Source organism: Apteryx mantelli, chromosome 1, assembly GCF_036417845.1.
Source record: "Apteryx mantelli isolate bAptMan1 chromosome 1, bAptMan1.hap1, whole genome shotgun sequence".
Lineage (NCBI taxonomy): Eukaryota > Metazoa > Chordata > Aves > Apterygiformes > Apterygidae > Apteryx > Apteryx mantelli.
Genome location: NC_089978.1, coordinates 152,042,704 through 152,065,193, shown reverse-complemented (window position 1 = coordinate 152,065,193; position 22,490 = coordinate 152,042,704). Strand labels below are relative to the sequence as shown.

At 46.3% G+C, this 22,490-nt stretch overlaps 2 protein-coding genes across 4 annotated transcripts; both read right to left on the bottom strand.

Moving 5' to 3' along the window:
• Positions 1–1,761: 1,761 nt before the first annotated feature.
• Positions 1,762–8,130, bottom strand: LOC106488550 (aldo-keto reductase family 1 member B1-like). 3 transcript variants are annotated; one of them, XM_067306786.1, is made up of 10 exons: positions 8,115–8,130; positions 7,465–7,632; positions 6,047–6,163; positions 5,567–5,644; positions 5,042–5,164; positions 4,477–4,577; positions 4,238–4,319; positions 3,652–3,735; positions 2,775–2,857; positions 1,762–1,931 (listed from the first exon to the last, which is right to left on the bottom strand). In XM_067306786.1, the coding sequence occupies exons 2-10, from the start codon at positions 7,600–7,602 to the stop codon at positions 1,823–1,825; spliced, it is 915 nt and encodes a 304-aa protein (XP_067162887.1). In that variant the 5' UTR covers positions 7,603–7,632; positions 8,115–8,130; the 3' UTR covers positions 1,762–1,822. The 3 variants fall into 3 exon arrangements, with proteins under 3 accessions (XP_067162887.1, XP_067162874.1, XP_067162879.1); XM_067306773.1 differs by lacking the exon at positions 8,115–8,130 and adding an exon at positions 7,896–8,050; XM_067306778.1 differs by lacking the exon at positions 8,115–8,130 and adding an exon at positions 7,896–8,045 and having other exon boundaries at positions 1,762–2,000.
• A 4,739-nt stretch (positions 8,131–12,869) lies between these two features.
• On the bottom strand, positions 12,870–20,393 carry LOC106488549 (aldo-keto reductase family 1 member B1-like). Its single transcript, XM_013947411.2, has 10 exons — positions 20,175–20,393; positions 19,640–19,807; positions 18,004–18,120; positions 17,014–17,091; positions 16,358–16,480; positions 15,793–15,899; positions 15,549–15,630; positions 14,903–14,986; positions 14,210–14,292; positions 12,870–13,311 (listed from the first exon to the last, which is right to left on the bottom strand). Exons 1-10 carry the CDS (start codon positions 20,238–20,240, stop codon positions 13,269–13,271), a joined length of 951 nt encoding a protein of 316 aa, XP_013802865.1. The 5' UTR covers positions 20,241–20,393; the 3' UTR covers positions 12,870–13,268.
• Positions 20,394–22,490: the final 2,097 nt, after the last annotated feature.

Below are 22,490 nucleotides of genomic sequence, written 5' to 3'. Positions count from 1 at the left end.
GTCCCTGTTATTAGGGGTTTTTAATAGCCAGAGTTCAGCACAGGCTGCCAGGCTACCAACAAGCCAATTATGATCAATAGCACAGTGATGGGATGTAGTAACAGGTCTAGTAAATGTTCATTCAGTAAGTGGGAACACCCTACCAAAGCTGTCACCCCACTAATTAACCAATGAATTTTTCAGGGTAATTTTATAATAATCATCACTAGGCTTGCTAATTATGTTAATTCCTCAGTCACTGGGGGAGACAGCCAAATTGATTTTTAGGGAAATCCACAGAACCAGAGAAAGTTCCTTTGAAACAAACCAACCAACCCCTCTGCCTTTACTTGTCCTTTTAGTTAATCTAGTTGCAGGGAATACATTTAATTCCTCTTCCTGTGTTCCTCTGCTCCAGGTCACAAACAAGATGCCAGATACTGAAGTACACCAACATGCTGCTGCAACATGCTGCCTTTACACTTCCACTAGTTGGGTCACAGTCGCTGTTGGGTTGCTTTGTACTCAGCCAAGCACATTAGAGGCACATGCTGTGCGGCCAGCAATTAAACCACAGGTACCTTTGGATCCGACCATCCCAATAGGTTGGGCTGAGGCTCCTCTAAGACAATTTTCTTTTTTCTAAACAGCTTATTATGTTGTTACTATAGTATTACATTCACTCAAATACTCACACCTTAGGCCTCAAAAGCTACCCTAGCACTGCCCCACAAGGCTCACCTGCATCCTCTGCCAGTTTGCATCCTGGAGGGAAAAGGGGTAGCAGAGACAACACTGCTAAGCTGAATTCATTAAGTGGACCAAATGAAAAACAAGCTTTTATCAGGGAAAGCTTTATATACCCACAGTTACAGTTAACTGAGGCCTGTCCCACTTACCACTCCAGTGAGTCCACACAGTCTAGCACAGAGGGAACACCACTTGCTCCAATCCACCTGAGCAGCAGCTCAGTACCATCTTGCACCCTCTGCTTCTAGGCAGTATCAGACATCTTCATAACAGTGTTTCCCCCAGCTCTGTTACTGTGGGTTTTCATAGCCAAATGTCAGCCCAGGCCATCAATCAAATCAGTCCATAATAATATCACAATATAGCTTTCCATCAGTTTTCGGTATTGGTTTCCTGTTGCCTGTACCAAGGCTCATCACATTTTCAGTTGCCTGCAGTGTTCTGTCAGCCAAAGCTTATTATATTTGGTTATTCAACTAGTGATCAAGGTAAGGTCTTGAGGCTCCCGTGACAAATAATATCTGTTTAATATGGATGCTTCTGATTAAATTGTTAATGCAAGCTTTGCACTTTGGTTTGCCAATCCACACCGTAAGAATAGACCTTCTATACTATCAGTAACCTGACTGTTTTTTGGTTTGCATAGAATGCAAACACTATTCTCTGTTCAGTTTTGACCTTTAAACTTGGTTAAAGTAAGAACTTGATATTGTATGAGTTTGTATGAATTGTAGGTCTTAACACTTTTCCCATTTATTCTTCTTTCAAAACAAGTTTTGGGTTGTGCCCTAGAAGCAGTGAAGTATACAGTTGTCTCATCTTCAGACACCAATTATGTAGTTCAAATTATCCTTTCAGAATGGATCTTTCTCCTGTTCTCACATATCTTGACCCTGCAACCTTAAATACTGATGATGCAAGACAGAGGATAAACACCAACTGGTAGTTCAGAGTGTTGCCATGTTTTCCATTTAGTGATTCCAGCCAGGCAAAGACATTTATCTAATGAGCAGAGAGTTATAACAGCCCACATTTTGTTCTTTAGAACAATTTTATTATTTCCTTCCACCAAAGACAGACAGACAAAAAGTCACTAGGTACATATACTGTGTCTTTGCCTGCTGTATCTGTCCTGCTGCTGCCAGCAAGCTGTGTAGTGGACAGTTCTAGGCCATGGTAGAAGCTCATTAGACCCCAGAGATCTGGAAGAGAGCAGGTAAAGCTGTCCTCAGTATTCCACATTGAAAGGATATTCCTTGTGAGTTTTGCACCTGAAGGATATCAGAGAGGAGAGATTATTCTCATGGCTGAAATAAATGCTATATAGAGCTGTACTGGATGCTTAGAGGAAGCACCAGGGGAGGATCCAAATTGTATAACCACAGAATTAACTTGTTACAGTTTTCTTTTTTGGTGTGCAAATGGTACACATTACCAGCAAATTCAAGTCCTTTCCTGTTATTCAGGCACTGGTTGTTCAAATGTGGCACAACCAAGTCACTCTCTAAATAAAGTCTGTTCACTGTTTACTGCCTGAAAGACAATTTGTGGCCTTTCAGAGGCTTCGTATCTGGATATAGGCCTTCAAGATGCATATCTGCAAGCATTTGTTCCTCATATTGCACTGTCATATGGCCATTCCCTCCCCAACCACCTATGAAAAGAGCTGCCATCAGTTTTTATAATAAATTCAACATAAGAAAGCGATAATAAATTCAAGCCTGCCATACACTCATTGCTAAATTTACATAGCCAAAATAATCAACTAGAATCTTCCTGTTGGAATTCCAGTTAAAGAAAGTTTCCTGGAAGAAAAATTCAAATGACTGTATAGTATGATTTATGCCCATCATTTTGTCAATAAAGTGAAAATACACAACTCCAAATGAGTTATTTTTGAGATTAACCATCTGTAATTTGAGTTCATGACTTCAAAATATGCCTTTTTCATCCAAAGTTTAGGTGAGTGAGTGAGTTTAGGCACAAAATCCCCTGTAAAGAATACTCGGAATTAAAGAGTTTGAAGGAAACAAGCCATCACTCACATGATCATTTCACAGACTCTCCAGTTTCTGTTTAAGCTGAGAATAGTTGCCATCTCCTCTTTAGTCAATTCAAAGTCAAACACCTAACAGGAGAAACAGCTGGAAGTCATCTCTTGGAACAACCCAAAGATTGTGGGATTCACAAGATTCAAGAGCAAGTCCACACTGGAAGGGTGCTGGTTAGAAGGAGCGATGGCCTCATGCAAGAGCGAAGGGGAAAAGCAGTCTGTAGGCATTTCCAAGACTCCACTGGCAGGGGGAGGAAAACACCCACCCACCCACCTACCCACCACAGTTGCAGGTAATGTGTCTGCTGTTCCAAGAAGCTGGGTGAGCAGTCAGTGTTGCAGCATGCCTCCATCTGTGGAGATTGCATCTATCTGTCCTACTCCAAAGGAACACCTGGAAGACTCTCCTGTAACCCATTAATCCAGCTGGGTTTCTTCTGAAATCCTGATGTCCAATGTCAGTCAGAGATGGCTGAATTCAGAGGAGCAACTTGGTGTATGGACACGAGAATGATTTTCTTAATGTTGCTTTGCCCTACGTAAGACTTTTCTGGCATGTTACTGCACTTGGGCTCCATGTGAGCCCTGCCTGCTGATTCATGCACAAGCACCAGAACAGGAAGCATCATCTAAGGTGACTGTTAAGGTTACCAGTGCACTGCTTCCAGGAGCTCTGTTCACTTCTGCTCTGTGAACTGCAGTTGCTACTTTAGCCCTCACTAGACCATAGCTAAACAGACAGAGAAAAAGCCCAGTGCTCTTGTCTGAGGAGGACTTGGGAAGGGTAAGAAAGGATTGCTGCTTGCTCTGCAGGGGGAAGGACTGCCGTCCCTGAAGGGCAGCACCCAGGCTGCCATGTAATCACTCACCTTGGAGTTCTCCACAATGCGCTGTGGTGTGACAGACTTGGGAATCACAACCACATTTCTCTGGATGTGGAACCGAATGAGAACCTACAAGAGCATATCAATGGGTCAGAGACAAGATGGCTCTTGGTCTGTAATAAGCAGAGCCTGTCCCAACAGCAGTTTGCTGTAATGTGCATGATTCAGCAAAAATAATTCATTTCTACGTATCAAATGATTCCTGTACTCGAGGCCTAGACAGCACTTCTAGAAGAGCAAAGAGAGACGTGGTAGAGCCCACAGAAAGGTCTCCTTTCTCCTCTCCCATCCAGTTTTGGGACAGTCAGTTCCTTCCCTTCACACCCAGACTTTAAGCAGTCATTGCAAGGGTTTCATTCTCTGCAACAGCACTTGAGATGAGAAACATTTGTTCAGTGTCAAAGAGCCCCTTCAAGCACATGTTGCAGGCCACACAGCAAACAACCTGCATTGCTACTAAACATCACAGAAGAGAGCCATGGTTCACAGGGAATATAGATACTTTCCTCAAGCATAGTTTCCTTACAGCTGTGTACCAGGAACCAATACCCGCTTTACTGCACCTGCCTACCTGTGCTGGGGTTTTGTTGTGCTTGGCTGCAATCTCTTTAATCTTGGGGTCATCCAGAAGTACATCAGAGGAGCCTTCCCTTCTACAGAGAAGAAAAAAAGAAAGCATGGGACCTCTGCAGAAAGATTCTACTTAGCAAGAGTAATCTTTATATATACACATCCACACCATTGCTCATTCAATTTGTCTGAATGCTTCAAGCTTAAGATGCACTAATCTACTTGTAGATTGTAAATTACCTGTCCGGGCGTCCAAGGGGACAATATGCCGTCACAGCAATCCCTTTGGATTGGCAATAGTTGATCAGCTTCTCCTGGGTAAGGTATGGATGGCATTCGATCTGCCAACACAAGAGCAGAGTCTGATAGTGGCTGAACAATTGCCATGTTGCTCTAGGGATTATCTCTTACTCCAGTTACACACTGCCTTTATCCTAGTTTGCCAGTAGTCTGTGTAATAACACAAAGCTGTAATGCTACAGGGCACCAACTTTTACACTAAGTCCTCATGTACTTTTTTGAATCCTTTCAGCAAAATTGAGTACAACCACAGGATCAGAGCTCATCTCTGTATTCATTATTCTTTCAAAAAAACCATACAGCTGCTCCAGCATATGTGAACAGCGGTTCAGCAAGCTCAAAACCAAAAAAGGGGAAGTATCCTGGTGACTTGTGTCCCATAGGGTGGGATTTAGAGAACATGTTGTGTCCACTTCATTCTCCCTTTTTCCAAATCTTCACTTGACTGTAATCAGATCTTCATAATCCTTGAAGAACATTCACCTGCTGTAACATAGCAGCCTACCTGGTTATTTGCAGGCTTGTATTTCAGTCCTGGCTTGTTCAAGATCCTCTCAATCTGTTCATGGTTGAAGTTGGAGATTCCAATGGCTTTGACCAGACCAGCATCCACCAGCTCTTCCATGGCCTAACAGAAAGGGCAGCAAAGTCATCATCATCAGGTATACCAGACAGGGCCTGAAGACAACCTTCTTCCTGACATGGCTTACTTCCTTCATGAGAAGGATCAAAATGACTGTTTGGACATGCAGAGTTCTTGATCCTTTGAGGGGGAAAGAGGAGCACTGGCATATTTGTGCTACGTTACCCATCCCACTGAAGACCCAAGTCTCATTCTTTGAGATTGCAGAAATTAACACTGAGTTAGAAGTGGAAAATAACACCCCCCAATAATCCACTCTTGTACCAGCAAATCTTTCCAACTAATTCTGCATACATGAGATAACAATTCTGCAACTGCTGAAGGTAATGAGAACATGGAAAAGACCAAGGACAGAAAACATCATTCTCCCACAGTGGCTGAGCTTACCTCCCACGTATGTAGAATATCAGTGTTGCTGGGGATAGACATGCCTTTGTCATCTGTGGGAAACAGCTCCTCTCCTGCCTGTTAGCACAAGAGAAAACTGCTTGAAACACTCTGTTGGGATGCTAGCTTAATGCCATGACAGCTGAGGACTAGGACAACAAGCTTTTAGTGGAGAAAATAAGTTCTTGTTCTTGCCTACATTCTTCAGTCATTCCTTTCTCCTTCATGTGGAGTTATTGCACTTTTGCCAGCAACCGACCCAGTAAAGACAGGTACTTCCACCAGAGCCAACAATGTGTTGGCTCACCAAATACAGACAGGAAAATAAGACACACCACTTGTGTGGAAGTGCAGGTACAGTGCTGGTAACACAAGAGATGCATGATCTTTCCTGGTTGGAGCAATGACTGAGCTGTAAAGCGCTTCAAGAGTGCCAGTTATAAGAGACAGAAGTTGTAAGACACGATACTGTTACTGTACCTTAAACCCAAAAGGCCAGTGCATGAGGTAGAGATCCAGGTAATCCAGTTTCAGGGCAGCAAGAGTCTTCTGGCAGGCTCCCTTCACCAGAGGTTTGTCATGGAATGTGCACCAAAGCTAGAGACAGAAAGCCAAGCCACACTGTGACCTCCAGGGTTAAAGCTCTCAGGTGCTGTCCTGAACAGGAGAAGCTTTCCATCTTCTTTGGCAGCCAATGTGGAATTAGATCATCTTATGGGTCTTCTAATGGGGCCTGCTCTGCAAGCAGAGCTAGACCATAATAAGAACAATGTGCCATGGCAATACACATCCTTGAATGGTAGTAATGGTAGACAGTGATTTGCCTTCCATTTGTTCACTCATAATTTAAAAGCCACCTATTGCAAGGTCAGATATGGGGTAGAAGAGGATAGCACATATGAAGACAGTTTTCTGTCAGACCTGACCATTCATAAGTCTCCTGCAATGTATTTAGCAGGTAAAGCCATAAGAACACAATACAAACCACACAAAGTCTGGAATAAGCATTTAGCAAGGCAAGAAGCAACTTCAGAACCCAGCTAAATGTAGTGCTTAATAAGCAAGAAAAAGAAAATCCACTAACTACAGCTTTCTTGGGACATATGCTGAGCAATTACATTGTCCCAGGATGGCCAGAGCCTCGTCTTCCTCACACAGAAGAGGGACACCCCTTTGGCAGGACCGCAAACCCAGCTGCCGGAGCAAGCACAGAATGGTATCACAGCCACCATAGGGCTTTTCTCCTCAACTGTGGGTTATCAGTTGACAAGGTCCTGTTACCAGTTAGCACTGCATCTGTAGCAATCCATAATACCAAGTGTTCTCAGACTGCTGCAAGGCTAGTTTCTACCTTGCTTGGCACTACCAGCCTGCTCCCCCCCCAATACCTTTGCCTGCTTCCCTGCTCCAGCATCCCAGGGCAATGCTCCTCAGGTGGCCTCTGCACTCCAGCAGAGGCATGAGATATAGGGCCAAGTTCCTCCTCATCCCCCAGCACATCCATCTGTCCCAAAAGCACTAGACTACGGGAAACCTACCGTGTCAAGCACTTCGTGGATTGTGTGGGGAAATCACAGCCCTGACTTCCTTCAGTGGTATCAGACTGGCTGGGGAGCAAACTGTCAGGAAAAGCAAGATTGTCTCCTCTGCTCAGAGGAGAGGGGATGCACTGTTCCTATCCAGGGGATACATAAAACCACAGTGAATGGTTAGGAAAGAATCAAATGGTATCATGGCAATGAGATGAAGCAGGAAAGCTGTATCAGAAGTCATCTCAATTGCACACTGAGTTACTCTTTTGTACAACATAATACTGCCCCAACTCTTTAGTTTCCTACTGTGAAACTATCACAGGTAAAACAGGTCTACCCCGGGATCCTAGGCCACCAGATCCCTACCTTACTGACGATGAAGAGGTCCTCTCGCTTCACAGCGCCTTCCTTGATTTTTTGCTGGATCCCTTCCCCAACTTCGTTCTCGTTCTGGTACACGTAGGCACAGTCGAAGTGGCGGTACCCAGCATCGATGGCAGCCATCACTGCACCTTCCACCTTACCCGGGGGGGACTTGGGGTAGAGAGGGGAGGGAAGAAAATAAATAAGTAAAAGGGTAAGAAACACAGGTCAAAACACTTCATGCTGTTCCCTACTTAGCTTGAGAGGAGAAAAAAAGCGAAAAAACAAAACCCCACAGACCAACGACACACGAAGGGGTTTTAAGGCGGTCTAGCACGCAGCTCTGCCATCCATGTTAAACCCCCACACGCGGCCCCCGGGCTCCCCCCACCGCCCGCTCGGGCTCGGCACCGGCCGCCCCCCGCCGCCGCTACCCTCCAGGTGCCCAGCCCCAGGAGGGGCATCCGCGCCGCGGCGCCCAGCCGCACGCAGGCCGCCATGGCCGCGGGTGCCGCCTCCCGCCCAGGCCTTTAGCGGCGGCCGGGCCCGGCCCGGCCCGCCGTCCCGGCCCCTTCCCCCGGGCGGCGCCACCCGCCGGAGAGGGGACCTCCCCCCGCCCGCGGCGGATGGCAGCGCCCGGAACCCCACTGCACCAGGCCGAGGTTATTCACGTCACCGCCCAGCCGCACGCGGCCAATCACCGGTCAAGGCCTGCCCCTCATGGATGCATGACCCAATCAGCGTGGCCACCAGCAAAGCAGGACAACCAATGGGAGGCCCGCGCGGTTGCAACGGGAGAGTTATCGTGGAAGGAGTCACCAGTGGAGGGGGGGCGTCAGAGGCACCCCCTCCGCGGCCCTTCCCGCCCCCGGGGGTCCCGGCCCAGGGGCAGGTGGTTCCGGGCCCTCCCCTAACTGGCAAACAAAGCCGCAGCCTTTCTTCCTTAGATTTGACTTGCATGGTTGCACGTGAAAGCTTAAAGCAATTAAAACCTGTGGCGGTAATCACCTCCCCAGGGCGTGCAGCAGTGCAGCCTGTGGCCCTTTCCTCCCCAGCGAGGTGCCTTATCAGAGGGTGAGGGCGGAGCATTGCTGTGCCCCATTCCTGTGTGTGTTTGTGCAGGGTTTGGAGCCTGCGATGCCTTGTCCCCATTGCCACCAGTTGCTGATGTATAGCTATCTCGCTTTGGATAAGTGCTGGGGTCTTGCAACACCCTTTCAAAGTTCGTCCCGTCGTTTATCACGCCGGGAGCGCGTTTCAGTCAGGAGCACTTTGGCCCGTGACTTTGCATCCGTAAAGCTGCAGGTGTCACGAAATGAGTCACTAAACAGGAGTCCTGAGGGAGGCCAGGAGACAGCAGCAACATTGCAGAGGTCGCTGGCTCTCTGCTCGCGGAGCTGCTCTGTGGTTGCAGGTTGTGAGCCTGGGCCCGGCCGTGGGCCGAGGAAGGGCTGAGCCCTTTGGCTGGAGCGTGGCGGCACGTGTCGCCGTCACGGGGATGGTGGCCACCAGGCTGAGATGGTGACCCTGCATGCCCATAAGCAAGACAGCTGGAGAAGCCTTGGTGTCCGTCTCTGGTGAGAAGTGGGAGCTTTCGGTTCCCCTCTCAGGATGGAGCGAATGCAGGTCTCGCTTTTGGGGGAAAAGCACGTTGTTCTGTAGGAGCAATTCAGAAAATAGAGAGTTTAAAATATTTTATTTTAAATGTTGGGAAAAACTGTTTTTAATGTGTAAAGTTGAAGAAAACCAGTGACTTTCTGGTGAGTGTCATTGCGATCAAATTGTCCCTCTGTCTTTAGGCAGGTGCAGAGGGTACTTCAGAATAAAATACGCGAGTGTAAAAATAAACGATGGGTACCTTGTAATTTCAGGTCAGAAATTGGCTTTGAGGTTTTGTAGAGACAAGAATATGCTGTCTGATGAAATGGTCACAGCACAGAGGAAAAAAGCAGATTTACCTACAGGATCCAGCAAGTACTCCATGATGTTAAGGCAGCCTGGGAGGCTTTGCTGCTTGCTCACACTCGAGAATTTATTCAGGCACAAGTGTTGGTTGGGAGTATAATGGTGATCTTTCCTCTGGGTGCCAGGTGCTTTCCGCTCCATTTAACTTAACTGCAGACAAGGTAATTAGTTTTTCCCTTTAATCTTCCTACTGCTTTGTGACAGCACCATTAGCTGTCCTCAGTATGTGATGTGTTTCAGTTGAATCATGTGACAGTTTTATATAACTCAGTGTTCATCTTCTACTCTTGTTTTTGGATTCATTCTCCATAAATCTGCTGTGAGTGTGCTCAGTTTCCTGGGGGCTGGTTCGGTGTCCAGGAAAGTCAAAGGAAAATGCAAAATGACAGGTTGTGCATTGGCTGTGATTTGCTTTCTCAGGGCAGCCTGAAGGCCAGAGAAGGGCCAGCGTGTCTCTGCTGTCTCTTGGATGCCGTGGATGCTCAAGCGAATGGTGGTGTTCTGGTGATTTATAAGTATCAGCAGAGATATGTACTAATCGTGCTTTGATTTCAGGCGTAGGAGCCCGTGGTGTAGGAACTGTCAGAATCAATCAGATTTTGTGCTGGAGTGCTACAAAAGTAAAGTGGTACCATCAGACAGATGTGAAAGCTTGCAAAACTCTGCTGTGTGGCCAGTAAGAGGGGATTTCCTGTCATAAAGAGGAGAAGACCCTACTGTATTTGTCTGTATTCTTCTGAGCCTGTTTTTCTGGGGAGAGGTTTTGAAGTTTTAGTGATCCTGTGGCAAGGAGCTGGGTAGAGTGTGTGAAGACAGAAAAGGAGACTTGCTGGAGAGCCCAGCTGAGAAATGCAACTTGGCCTTCTTCTCATTTCCTTTTCAGATGTTTGTGGGGTGTTGTGCTCTGCAGCCTGTTCACGTTCTCCTCCCAATGTGGCTGCATGGTTTTCCCTGATGACTTCCTGTCCAAGAGATGTTTCCACCTGTTTTCAGAGGATTTCAGGCAAAAGTTCTGTATTTTGCTGTGCCGTTTGCTCTTGTTAGTGGGAGACCTTCCCCTTTTTGCTCTAAGGCAGACCTGCTTTCAGCTATTTACGTCTCCCGAAGGCCTGGCTGGGGTTGTCACATGATGGCATGGCCTTGGGGAGAGAAGAAGTACTGCCTGTGTCACTGGGTGACACCTAGCCTGGTAAATCTAGCAGACCATGCCCTTGATAAATGCTCGTTTTTTTTTTTACAAGAAATGTCAGGAGTGTGTGTGAGGAAGGGGGTTGTGGGTTTTTTTTTGTGTGTGTGTGTGAGGTTTTGCAGTAGAGCAGGATGGTTACTGTAGTGGTCTTTCAGGTTTGTTGTGCTGACTTTGCATTTGGTAGTTGTAATTCACCACCACTTAGGACCACAGACTGTGACCTCAGAGACCAGCAGGGTTTGGACCTGCAAAGAACATGCTCCAAAATGAAGGAAGCGGCTATGTCCTTGTGGAGACAGTGTTTACCAGCAAGTGCATCTGGTCTGCTGAAAGAGTACACAGTAGAAGTGAAGAGGTGAGAGAGGAGCAGAGTATGATCATCTGAAGTGGTAGGGGGAAGAGCTACCAAGGCCTGCAGCTTTTACAAGCCTAACTAAAATCAGTAGATTGTTAAGGCATTAAAATCGGACACTTGTTAAGGCAGGAAAGCAGCTGTGAGGATCTTTAGTCGAACGTAATTCTAAGACCTTGGTTTCTTTCTCATATTGAGTTCAAATCAAGCTAGGAGCATACTTCAAAGGACTGAGGTCCTGTGGCTGCGTTTGGGTCTTCCCAGAGTTAATGAGATTTCTTTCTTTGATAGCACTAGGATTCGGTCATTAACTGCACGTGCGGGGACAACTGTGTACTTAAGAAAGAAAACCCCAGGAACAGTCAAATTCTGAACGAAGGCATGTGCCACTGCCTCTGCTGCTAGTGAGGCGGATCCAGGTTATATTGTCATTTGAGGCTGGCAGCCCCTGTCTGCTCATTGCTCAGTCTGCCATGGGGTCCTGATTCAGTAAAATGATGTGGTTCAACCCCTCAGATGTGTCCTTTGTCTTGGCAGGTTGTTGTCTGTGCTCTGGGCTGGCAGAGGGGACCCCTCAAGTTGGAGCAGGGAAGGCCTTTGGAGTAGGTGAGATGGGGGAGTGAGCACCTACCCTGGTGGAGGAGCTCTGGGATGAGACTGTGTGACTGCGCTCAGAGTGACGGCACTGCGGTGAGTTAGAACAAGTGTGTGAGCAGGAGCGCTCCCAGGCAAGAGAGTGGTTGTGAAGAACTTCCCTAAAGCTTTGGCTCCCTGCACCAGAGCAGATATTGTAACCTTTCTGATCAATAAAGGCCCCTATCTTGTCCCAGCAGAGCTGTCTTACCTCAGCGTGGGGGTTACTGAGGGTTTAATGCGTTGCTTCTTTCAGGAAGCTGGGAAACAAGTGTTCTTGGATTCTGTGTTCTTGAACCGAAAGTGGAAATTTTGGAGAGAAGGTCTGAAGGTGTCTCTTTTATTGAGCAGAAGATTTTACGACTTTCTAATTGAAGGCCATGTGCAACTCTATGACTGTGTTTTGGCTCCCTGTCTAGTGGGAAGCAGCAGGAAGGATGCACAGCTATGAAAACAAATACTACCCTTCCAAGTAGCCTTGCAAAAAAGAAAAGAAGGAGCTAAAAGGAGTCCGAGACAGTGTTGTCAAAGGAGTCATGGCTATTTTGAAGCCTTCAGTTTTGGGAGTAAAGTGAGTAGGAGGTATGGGGATTGATTCCCTAACACCTACCCTGCAAACAGCCCTTCTGCCCTGTGCCAGATGTGCTCCAGAGCGGGGTGTGTGTGTGTGTATCTGTGTGTGCATCTGTGTGCATGTGCATGTGTGCGCGTGTCTGTGTGCCTATGTGTGTCTGTGTGTCTGTGGGGCAGCTGGGCTGGGCTGTGTTGGGGAGGGGGCAGCTGGGTTGATGGGGGGTGTAGGAGGAAGGTTGTTGCAGCCTGATGAGCCCTAGTTCCTGAGCACCTGGCATGGCCTGGCTGCCCCAGGCTTGGGGCATTTGGCCTTGTGAGGAGGCCTGCTGCCTGGGACTGGCTGAGCTCCTGGGGAGGCTGCCTGGTTTGGGGTCTCCTGGCAGGGGGAAATGCGGGTGTGGGGCAGGTGAAGCTACACCAGGAGTCCTGGGGTGCTGCTCCTGGGTTGTGCTGCCAGGGCAATGGGAATCTCCTCTGGGGGCTGGCTGCCCTCTGGAGCCTGGAGGGGAAAGTGGTTTTTCTGGTGGGAATTGCTCCAGGGACTAGTCATGTCCCCTAATTCAGGTGGCCACAGCTGACCTGTCTGTGTATAGCTTTTTGGGCAAGAAGGTGAGACTAGAACATGAAAACTTATACACAGTTCATTTTATACCAAAAAGGTCATTTTTTTCTAAATCAGACAGAAGACAGCCAATGATGTTTTTGCATTTTAGAATGATTTGTATTTAAAATATCAAACTTTACTGATGAAATTGTTTTTGCATGTTTTTTGTTTTGTTTTGTTGACATTCTTAAGTTAATCATTGAGTGGTAGTTCAAATGCCTCCCTATTTTCCGCTTTCTAACCGGGCACTCTGATAATAATTCTCTCGTCTTGCCCAGAAAATTATTACATACCACAGTTTGTTCTGTAATACAATTATACTGTTTCCTTCTTCCAACAAATAACTCAGACAAAATTCACTGAGTACATATCCTGTGTCTTTGCTGTCAGCAGCAGGGCAGATGCAGTAAGAAAGTTAGAAGATGTATAGCTCTAAGAGCAGAAGCACGTCAGATCTCAGAGGTCTAGGGAAGGGCAAGGTAAAACCATCTTCAGTATTCTGCATTAAAAGGGTAATCCTTGTGAGTTTTGCACCTGGAGGAAATCAAAGAGGGAGGATTACTCTACTGGCTGAAATAAATGCTGTATAGATCTGTAGTGGGTGCATAGAGGAGCCATCAAGGGAGGATCTGAATTGTGTAACTGCAGAATGAATATGTGGAGATATGTATATATAAAATATATACATATATACCTATATACATAGATATATATGCACGCACACCCCCACCCATATGTATATCTGTATATATATACAGATTTCTGTTTTCCTTGGTGATGTGTGCCATTTGTACCCTAAAAAATTCTCAAGTCCTTTCCTGTTACTCAGGCACTGAGCACTCAGCGGTGGTGGGACTTAGTCACTTTCTAGATAAAGAATTTAAGTTCACACTGTTTACTGCCTGAAAGACATTTTCTATAGCCTTTCAACAAAGATTTCTTGTCTGGCTTTAATCTGCCAGGCATAAATCCACATACTACACCCGTCCAATGTTCATGTGCCTGCCAAACATGCATGAAAAACATACCATCAATTTCTGTAATATTCCTAAAAGGGTATGGCAAGAAATGCAAATAAATTTTGCATGAGAAATTAGGAATTTGAGTCTGTTACATGCTCATTTCTCTAATACAGACAAATGCAAAATGAACAACCAGAACCCATCTTTTGTAATTCCAGGTACGGAGAGTTTCCTGGAGACTGAATTCAAAATGAGAACATAGGTTGATTTCTTTTCATTCTTTAGTTATTAAAATGAAAATATTAAGCCCTCCTCTGAAATACTATTTTGGGGATGAACCACTTAGAATTTAATCTGGCAAGATTTTTAAATATGCCAAATTTTGCCCAAACTAATCCCTGTGACACAAAATTCCCTGTAAAGAGCGCTAACAATTTAAGAGATGGAAGGAAACAAGAAGTGTCACTTACATGCTCATTGCACAGATTCTCCAGTTTCTGTTAAAGCTTAAAATTGTTGCCATCTCTTCTTTACTCAATTCAAAGTCAAACACCTAACAGGAGAAACAGCTGGAAATGATCTCTTTGAACAAATCAAAGCTTTTGAAAAAGATGCACAAGATTACAGAACAACTTCACACTGGAAGGGTATTGTTAGCTTAGTGAGCAGTTAGTGCTAGAGAATTTCAGTTTGTATATCTCTTGCTCCGATTCAGAATAAAAGTTTTGAAGACTTTAATATTCCCATCAATCCAACTACACGTCTTCTGAAATGCTGATGTCCAGTTTCAGTCAGGGGCCACCGAATTAACAGTTAGAGGAGTGACTTGGACGATGGACAAAAGAGGTATTTTCTTAACATCGCTTGAACTACATAAGACTTTTCTGGCATGTTTCTGCACTTGGGCTCCAAGTAAGCTCTGCCTGCTGATTCATCCACAAGCCACAGAAGCAGGAAATATCATATAAGCTCTCTTCACTGCTGTGCTCCAATTGTAGCTGTCTAGTCCTCACTAGAATATAGCTAAACATACAGACAGAAAAAGCCCAGTGCTCTTGTCTGAAGAGGACTTGGGAAGGGTAAGAAAGGATCACTACTTGCTCTGCAGGGGGAAGGACTGCCATCCCTGAAGGGCAGCACCCAGGTTGCATGTAATCACTCACCTTGGAGTTCTCCACAATGCGCTGTGGTGTGACAGACTTGGGAATCACAACCACATTTCTCTGGATGTGGAACCGAAGGAGAACCTGCAAGAACAGACCACTGAGTCAGTGAGGATGGCTCCTCTGGTTCTGTAAGTGGAGTCTATTCCAATACAGATTGTTCTTTTCCTGTTGAATAATTAGTCAGAACTAAGCCATTTCTGCAGACGTGCATTTCAAATCATTCCTGTACCTGAGGCCTAGGAAGCACTTCCAGAAGAGCAAAGAGAGAAGCAATGGAGCCCACAGAAAGGTCTCCCTACTTCTCTTCCAACCAGTTATGTGACACTCAATTCTTCATCTTCTCACCTGGACCTCTAGCAATCTATACAAAGGTTTCATTCTGTGCAACAGGACTTGAGATGGGAAGACTGAAACATGAAAATATTTGAAGATGTGTTGAGGACTTTTTCTTTGTTGAGGGTCAAAGAGCTCTCAGTAACACATCTTGCAGGCCATGTAGTAAACAAACTGCATTCTTAGAGAAAACTCACCAGGGAGTGTCACAGTTCATGTGGAACGGATGCCATTTGTATCCTCTCCTCAAGCATAGTTTCGTTATGGCTGTGTACCAGGAACCAATACCCACTTTACTGCACCTGCCTACCTGTGCTGGGGTTTTGTTGTGCTTGGCTGCAATCTCTTTAATCTTGGGGTCATCCAGAAGGGAAGGATCCTCTGGCTTAGCCCTGTATGGAGAACAGAAGGCCAATGGTGAGGAACCTCCTTAGCAAGACCCTACCTAGCAACAGAAGTCTGTATCTATCGGAGTGAGTAATGGTGCGGTTATAGTCTCAATGCTTTCAGCATCAGTCATGCCAGCTGCCTTGCAGATTGCAAAGCAGTCTTACCACGGCCTGTCTGGAGAGCCAAGGGGACTGTATGCTGTCACAGCAATTCCTTTGGATTGGCAATACTTGATCAGCTTCTCCTGGGTAAGGTATGGATGACATTCGATCTGCCAGCACAAGAACACAGAGATTGACAGTGGCAGAACTGTTGTAATGTTGCTGTGCTCCAGGGAGTATCTCCTAATCCGGTTACAGCCTGCCTTTTTTCCTAACTTGCCAATGGTCTACGTGATAATATGCATCCTTAGCACTGAAGGCACATATTTTTATAGTAGGTTCTTACACAGCTTTGGATGCAGGGTTTCATAAAGCTCATTTCTCAGTTCTTTATCCCTCCAGAATGCTTGTTTAAGGGAGAGCTGCTCCAGCATCAGTGGTTTAGCAAGTTGAAAAACAAAGAAAGGAAGTATCCCAGTGCCTTGTGTACCCCAAAATAATTGCAGGGTGGGATTTAGAGAACATGTTGTGTCCACTTCATTCTCCCTTTTTCCAAATCTTCACTTGACTGTAATCAGATCTTCATAATCCTTGAAGAACGTTCACCTGCTGTAACATAGCAGCCTACCTGGTTATTTGCAGGCTTGTATTTCAGTCCTGGCTTGTTCAAGATCCTCTCAATCTGTTCATGGTTGAAGTTGGAGATTCCAATGGCTTTGACCAGACCAGCATCCACCAGCTCTTCCATGGCCTAACAGAAAGGGCAGCAAAGTCATCATCATCAGGTATACCAGACAGGGCCTGAAGAAGACATTCTTCCTGACATGGCTTATTTCCTTCATGGAAGGAACAAAATGACTGTCTCAAGATGTGCAGAGTTCTTGAGTCTCTGAGGGAAAAGGGGGCACCGGTGTATTTGTGCCTCAGCTCCCAGGAGTTGAGGATGCTTCCCAAGAACTGTGTTACAGTTGCAGTGAAGATAACTGTATGGTTGTTAAGGTCAAGCAAAGAACTTTTTCTAACATGAATTTGGTCTGTGACTCCTCCGAAAGTCATTGGGCAGCTCATGGTAGGTTAGGCATTCAACTAAGGCACTCAGAGGATAGGAATGACAGCTTCGCTAAGCATGCCTGTTTTGAAAAGCTACCTCACACTACTGTAAGTTCTCCCCAATAATTCTGCATGCATAAGACAACAATTCTGTGGCTGCTGAACGTAATGAAAACGTGGAAGAGACTTCTGAGGACAAAGCAAGCTTCAGTCTTCTGCTGTGGCTGAGCTTACCTCCCAGGTATGTAGCAGATCAGTGTTGCTGGGAATACACATGCCTTTGTCATCTTTGGGAAACAGCTCCTCTCCTGCCTGTCATTTCAAGAGAAAACACTTGAAACAATCTATGTTGGGAAGCTAACTTTTTAGGAGAAGAAAACAGGAACATGAGGAGCCAAAGCTCCTGGTACATGAAAAAACTATATTATTTTTTTCATAGCTTAATTCATTTTTCAGTCATGTCTTATTCTTAGTTCATGCAGAGTTGTGGCATTTTTGCCAGCAGCTATGCCAATAAAGACAGATATTTCAGCTGGACCCCACAAAGCATATACCACTAGGTATATATGAGTATATACCCATATATTTGGGTATATGCCACTAGGTATATATACCACTAGGTATATGTGAACTGACACAGTTACTTTGCAGTACCTGAAGTCTGCGAAATTATGGTGTCAAAAAGCTTCACCTTTTGAATTCCAGGGTCTGCGGAACAACAATAAGGCTTCTACAGGAAAACTCAGTTCAGTGTGTACCATATTAAGGACTCAGCGATTAAAGAGAGAAATGGAAAACAGAAACATTTGCTCTTGCTCTGAGATTCTGTAACATGCAGAAGACAGACTTTCTGTCAGGCAGTGAAGTAGAGGCTCCCTCCTTCCCACAAGGAGGGAGCCAAGCCATTGTCAGAGAAGCACACTTGGGGTTTGTGAAGAAAAGGGCAGCAGTGTAGCTTATGCTTGCAGCTGGGAGATGTGCCCCTACCTCTAGGTCTGCCTCTCCCAGGATCAAAAGGGCAGAGGACACTGTGCAAGCAGCAAACTTGGAGGCAGGGATCAAGAGGCTGGCTCACATGGCCAGAGTAAAGCTGAATGAGCAGCACTAGAGCACGCACAGACACCTGAAAGCCCTTGACTGGAGGAGCAGTAGTGCCATAAGCATGACTGGCAGTTTTGAAGAGCTCTCCCAGAGGGAAAGCCAAGGGCATCTCTGTTGCTGTACCTTAAACCCGATAGGCCAGTGCATGAGGTAGAGATCCAGGTAATCCAGTTTCAGGGCAGCAAGAGTCTTCTGGCAGGCTCCCTTCACCAGAGGTTTGTCGTAGAACGTGCACCAAAGCTAGAGAAAAAAGCCAAGCCACACTGTGACCTCCAGGGTTAAAGCTCTCAGGTGCTGTCCTGAACAGCAGAGAAGCTTTCCATCTTCTTTGGCAGCCAATGTGAAATTAGGTCATCCTGTTGCTCTTCAAGGGGGACTTGCTCTGTGAGCACAACTAGCTCATGATACTGTGCGCAATATGTGGGCAATATGTGCAGTGGCAACACACATGATGAGATAGGTCTGTAGTAAAATCTCTTATTACAAGGTCAGATACTGTGTAGAAGAAAACAGCTTAACTCAATATGGCTTTCTTTCAGACCTGACCATTGTACATTTCCTGTAACAAATTTGTCAGGTTAAGCCATGAAAATACAAGCCAAGCCACAAAAAATGGTTTGTAACATGCATTTACCAAGGTAAGAAAGAATTTCAGAATCCTGAATACAAATACAGTGTTTTCCTTCCTTTCCTTTCTTCCTCTCTTTCCTTTCCAAGCAATAAAAACAAACCCCACCAACCACACCTTTCCTGGGACATGTACTGAGCATATTAGTTTGTCCCAGGATGCCCAGAGCCTTGTCTTCCTCACACAGCAGAGGGATACCCCTTTGGCAGGACCACGAGCCTGGCTGCTGGAACAAGTACTGAGTGGCGCCACAGGCACCAGCCGCCACAGGGCTTTCCTCCTCAACTGCATGTTAGCAGTTGGTGAGTTGCTTCTATCATGTTAGAACTGCATCTGTAGTGATCTGCGATACCAAATGTTCTCAGATCTCTGCCTTCACAATGCTAGTTTCTACCTTGCTTGGTGCTACCAGCCCCCCCCCCCCCATACCTTTGCCTGCTTCCCTGCTCCTGCATCCTGGGCAACGATCCTCAGGTGGCCTCTGCACTCCAGCAGAAACATGAGATGCAGGGCCAGGTTCCCCCTCATCCCCCAGCACTTCTGCCTCTCCCCAGGAAGGAGCACAGCAGAGTGGCTGTGTTTGAGCACTTAGTGTATTGTGGGGGAGGAAGAGTGGTTGCTGTCCAGGGATTTGGATAGAAAGAGCCGTTCCCCAGGAAGAATATGGGTTGAAGGAAGGAAATGCATACTCCAGAGGGGCAGGGAAGAGAAAGGGCTTCCAGCACCCTTGGGCTTCAACATCATTGTGAAGTCCCTATGACATGGTTCTACTTCTCTCAGTGGTTCAGGTTGAACGGGGAGCAAGCTGCCAGTGAACTAGGAGGAAAAGAAGGATTCTCTCCTCTGCTCGCAGCTCTAGGGACTCAACATCCCTACCTCATGGGTTCAGCAAAATCACAATCAATGGTCAGGAAAGAGTCAAATGGTGTCACCCCTGTCTGTGGTGCCCTCCCCATATGGAATAGGGTGAAGTAGGAAGCTTGTATCAGGAGTGACCTGACTAACATTATGAATAGCTCCATCCTACAGCACATAGCTTCTTTTCATTACTTGAGTTTCCTCCTATGAATATACTATAGGCAAAGCGTGCCTCCCCTCCCTCCTCAGGATGCAAGTCCATCAGATCTCTACCTTACTGACGACGAAGATGTCCTCTCGTTTTACAATGCCTTCCTTGATTTTCCGTTGGATCCCTTCCCCAATTTCACTCTCATTCTGGTACACATAGGCACAATCAAAGTGGCGGTATCCAGCATCGATAGCAGCCATCACTGCAGCTGTTACATTCCCTGGTGCAGACTGAAAAATAATAAATAAATCTAAGAATCTCAAATCAATAAATGCTAAGCGTCTGTTTCCTAGAAAAATAAAGATAGGAAAACCACCCCACCCAGATCATTGCCCCACCACTTTTTTTTTTCACAAGAACTGTATTCCATGCAGTGTTTTCAAGGCTGTATTAATCTCATAAACAGAGGCTCCTGGGCTTAAAGCCTGCCCCCAGCCATTCCTCTGTAATCCCACTGCCATGCAGGGCGCAGCCTAAAGGCCAGATAGAGCAGAAGCCCAAAACACCAGGACAGTTTTCCAGAGCAGGAGCAGGAGGATGTGAGCCAGTTGTGCCAGGGAGCTCTGCAATACCAATGCTTTTCACTGAAGCCCTTACCTTCCAAGTGCCCAGCCCCAGGAGGGGCATTTTTGCCCCAGTGCTCAGCTGCACGGAGGTCGCCATCGTCCCACACACTGGTTCGGAGCACTGCTGCAGCTGCCTTCTGTCGAGCCCTTTAATAGTGTCTGGTCCCAGCCCAACGTGGGGGCAGGTGGCAGAGTGGCGCCAGTGCTCCAGGCCCTCCCCTAACTGGCAAACAAAGCCGCAGCCTTTCTTCCTTAGATTTGACTTGCATGGTTGCACGTGAAAGCTTAAAGCAATTAAAACCTGTGGCGGTAATCACCTCCCCAGGGCGTGCAGCAGTGCAGCCTGTGGCCCTTTCCTCCCCAGCGAGGTGCCTTATCAGAGGGTGAGGGCGGAGCATTGCTGTGCCCCATTCCTGTGTGTGTTTGTGCAGGGTTTGGAGCCTGCGATGCCTCGTCCCCATTGCCACCAGTTGCTGATGTATAGCTATCTCGCTTTGGATAAGTGCTGGGGTCTTGCAACACCCTTTCAAAGTTCGTCCCGTCGTTTATCACGCCGGGAGCGCGTTTCAGTCAGGAGCACTTTGGCCCGTGACTTTGCATCCGTAAAGCTGCAGGTGTCACGAAATGAGTCACTAAACAGGAGTCCTGAGGGAGGCCAGGAGACAGCAGCAACATTGCAGAGGTCGCTGGCTCTCTGCTCGCGGAGCTGCTCTGTGGTTGCAGGTTGTGAGCCTGGGCCCGGCCGTGGGCCGAGGAAGGGCTGAGCCCTTTGGCTGGAGCGTGGCGGCACGTGTTGCCATCACAGGGATGGTGGCCAGGGCTGGTCCCCCCTAGCCTGACCTTGTGACCCTGTGTGCTGATAAACCAGACAGCTAGAGAAAGCTTAGCATAGGTTTACAGACGAAGAAGCAGTTCCTTTTCACCCAGACAGATGAAAGTGATATTTACACTTTACATATTGTGAAATGAGGCACTGGGGGAGTGTGACTTACTGAAGTTCATGTAGGGCATGTGTGACAAAGCTGAGAAGTAAAATTAGGTCTCTGGGACTTTCAGGATCTTAATGGGGCCATCCTTCTTCTGGTAAATTCTAGAATTACCTATTTTTTCTGTTCCCTTTTACCTCTTCCCATTTTATTAGCCCACTTGGAGGTAACATAGCTGTGCTGTTGTGTCTTCTTTATTATTAGTCAGCGCCTTCGTAAATGAGATTTTCATAATGCAGAGAAAGGCATGTGGGTGTAGAAGAGAGATGTCCTTTAGCTACATGATCATGATGGATGTCATGTATAATTAGTGTCATAAACTAATACATTCTTTTGCAGAGAAATAGCACAGGATCCAGATAGGAGGATGGGAGGCTGTATTTTAATGTTTGCACACATGGGGGCAGAATGAAGCTTGTGTGGGACATCTGTGCTTTTGAATTTCCTCAATAATCTCTTAGTGGATTTAATTGCATATTGCATTCTATAGATTTTATAACAATAAGAAGGTAAAAATCTCTCTTCCTTTGTCTCTTTTCCTAAAAAGGCTCAGAAAAAAAAAAGGTGACTTAGGCTTAGTAAAAAAATAGGTATTAAATTGTTCTGCCAGGGACTCAAAGATACAATCTGAGGTTTGAAGAGAAAATTAGCAATTACTGTCTGAATTGTCTGAGTTGTCTATGGATTGAATGCACAGAAGAAAGAATTCCTTTTCTCTGCTGTCTTTTGAACTGAAATGTATGAGACTGCCCTTCCTGCCTGAACCCACCACCCTATCTGAAAGATGTTTCAAAACTGGTGCTTTTAAGAATTCTGTGTATATGGGAGAAATCAAGTCCATTTTCTACCTCCTGTTAACTGGGGACTTACTTACACTGTGCCATATATCCCAGGGGAAACAGAAAGACTGTCTAAGATTCAGAATAGTTCTATTTCTTATGGCCGGTAGCCCTCTAATGTGCTCAGCACCTCCAGCTTGTTTTGACTGCAGCAATCAGTGGGGTTATGGGCTGTCTGCAGCTCATAGAAAGCAGTACGCACTGTGCAGGACTGGGTTGTCAAGCATACATTTGCAGCCAGAGGCGACTTTCACTGGGAGATTTGCCGTTGGTTTGCTGGGGCTGCAGCAAGCCTTTTGTTAAAACATCTGCCAGAAGCGTCAGCTTTCTCTTTGTTTAGCCGGCCTCATGCCAAACTCTGTCTAACCTAAATAGGTTAGACATATCGTCCCTGATGTCCTCAGAGTGGCTGGATGTCATGATTTCAACAGCGTGTACATTTTCCAGTGCTCCATCACCGGAGACTCCCTCTGCCCTCTGCAGCTCATGATACAGCAGTGCTGGTGGTGCTGGCACAGCAGG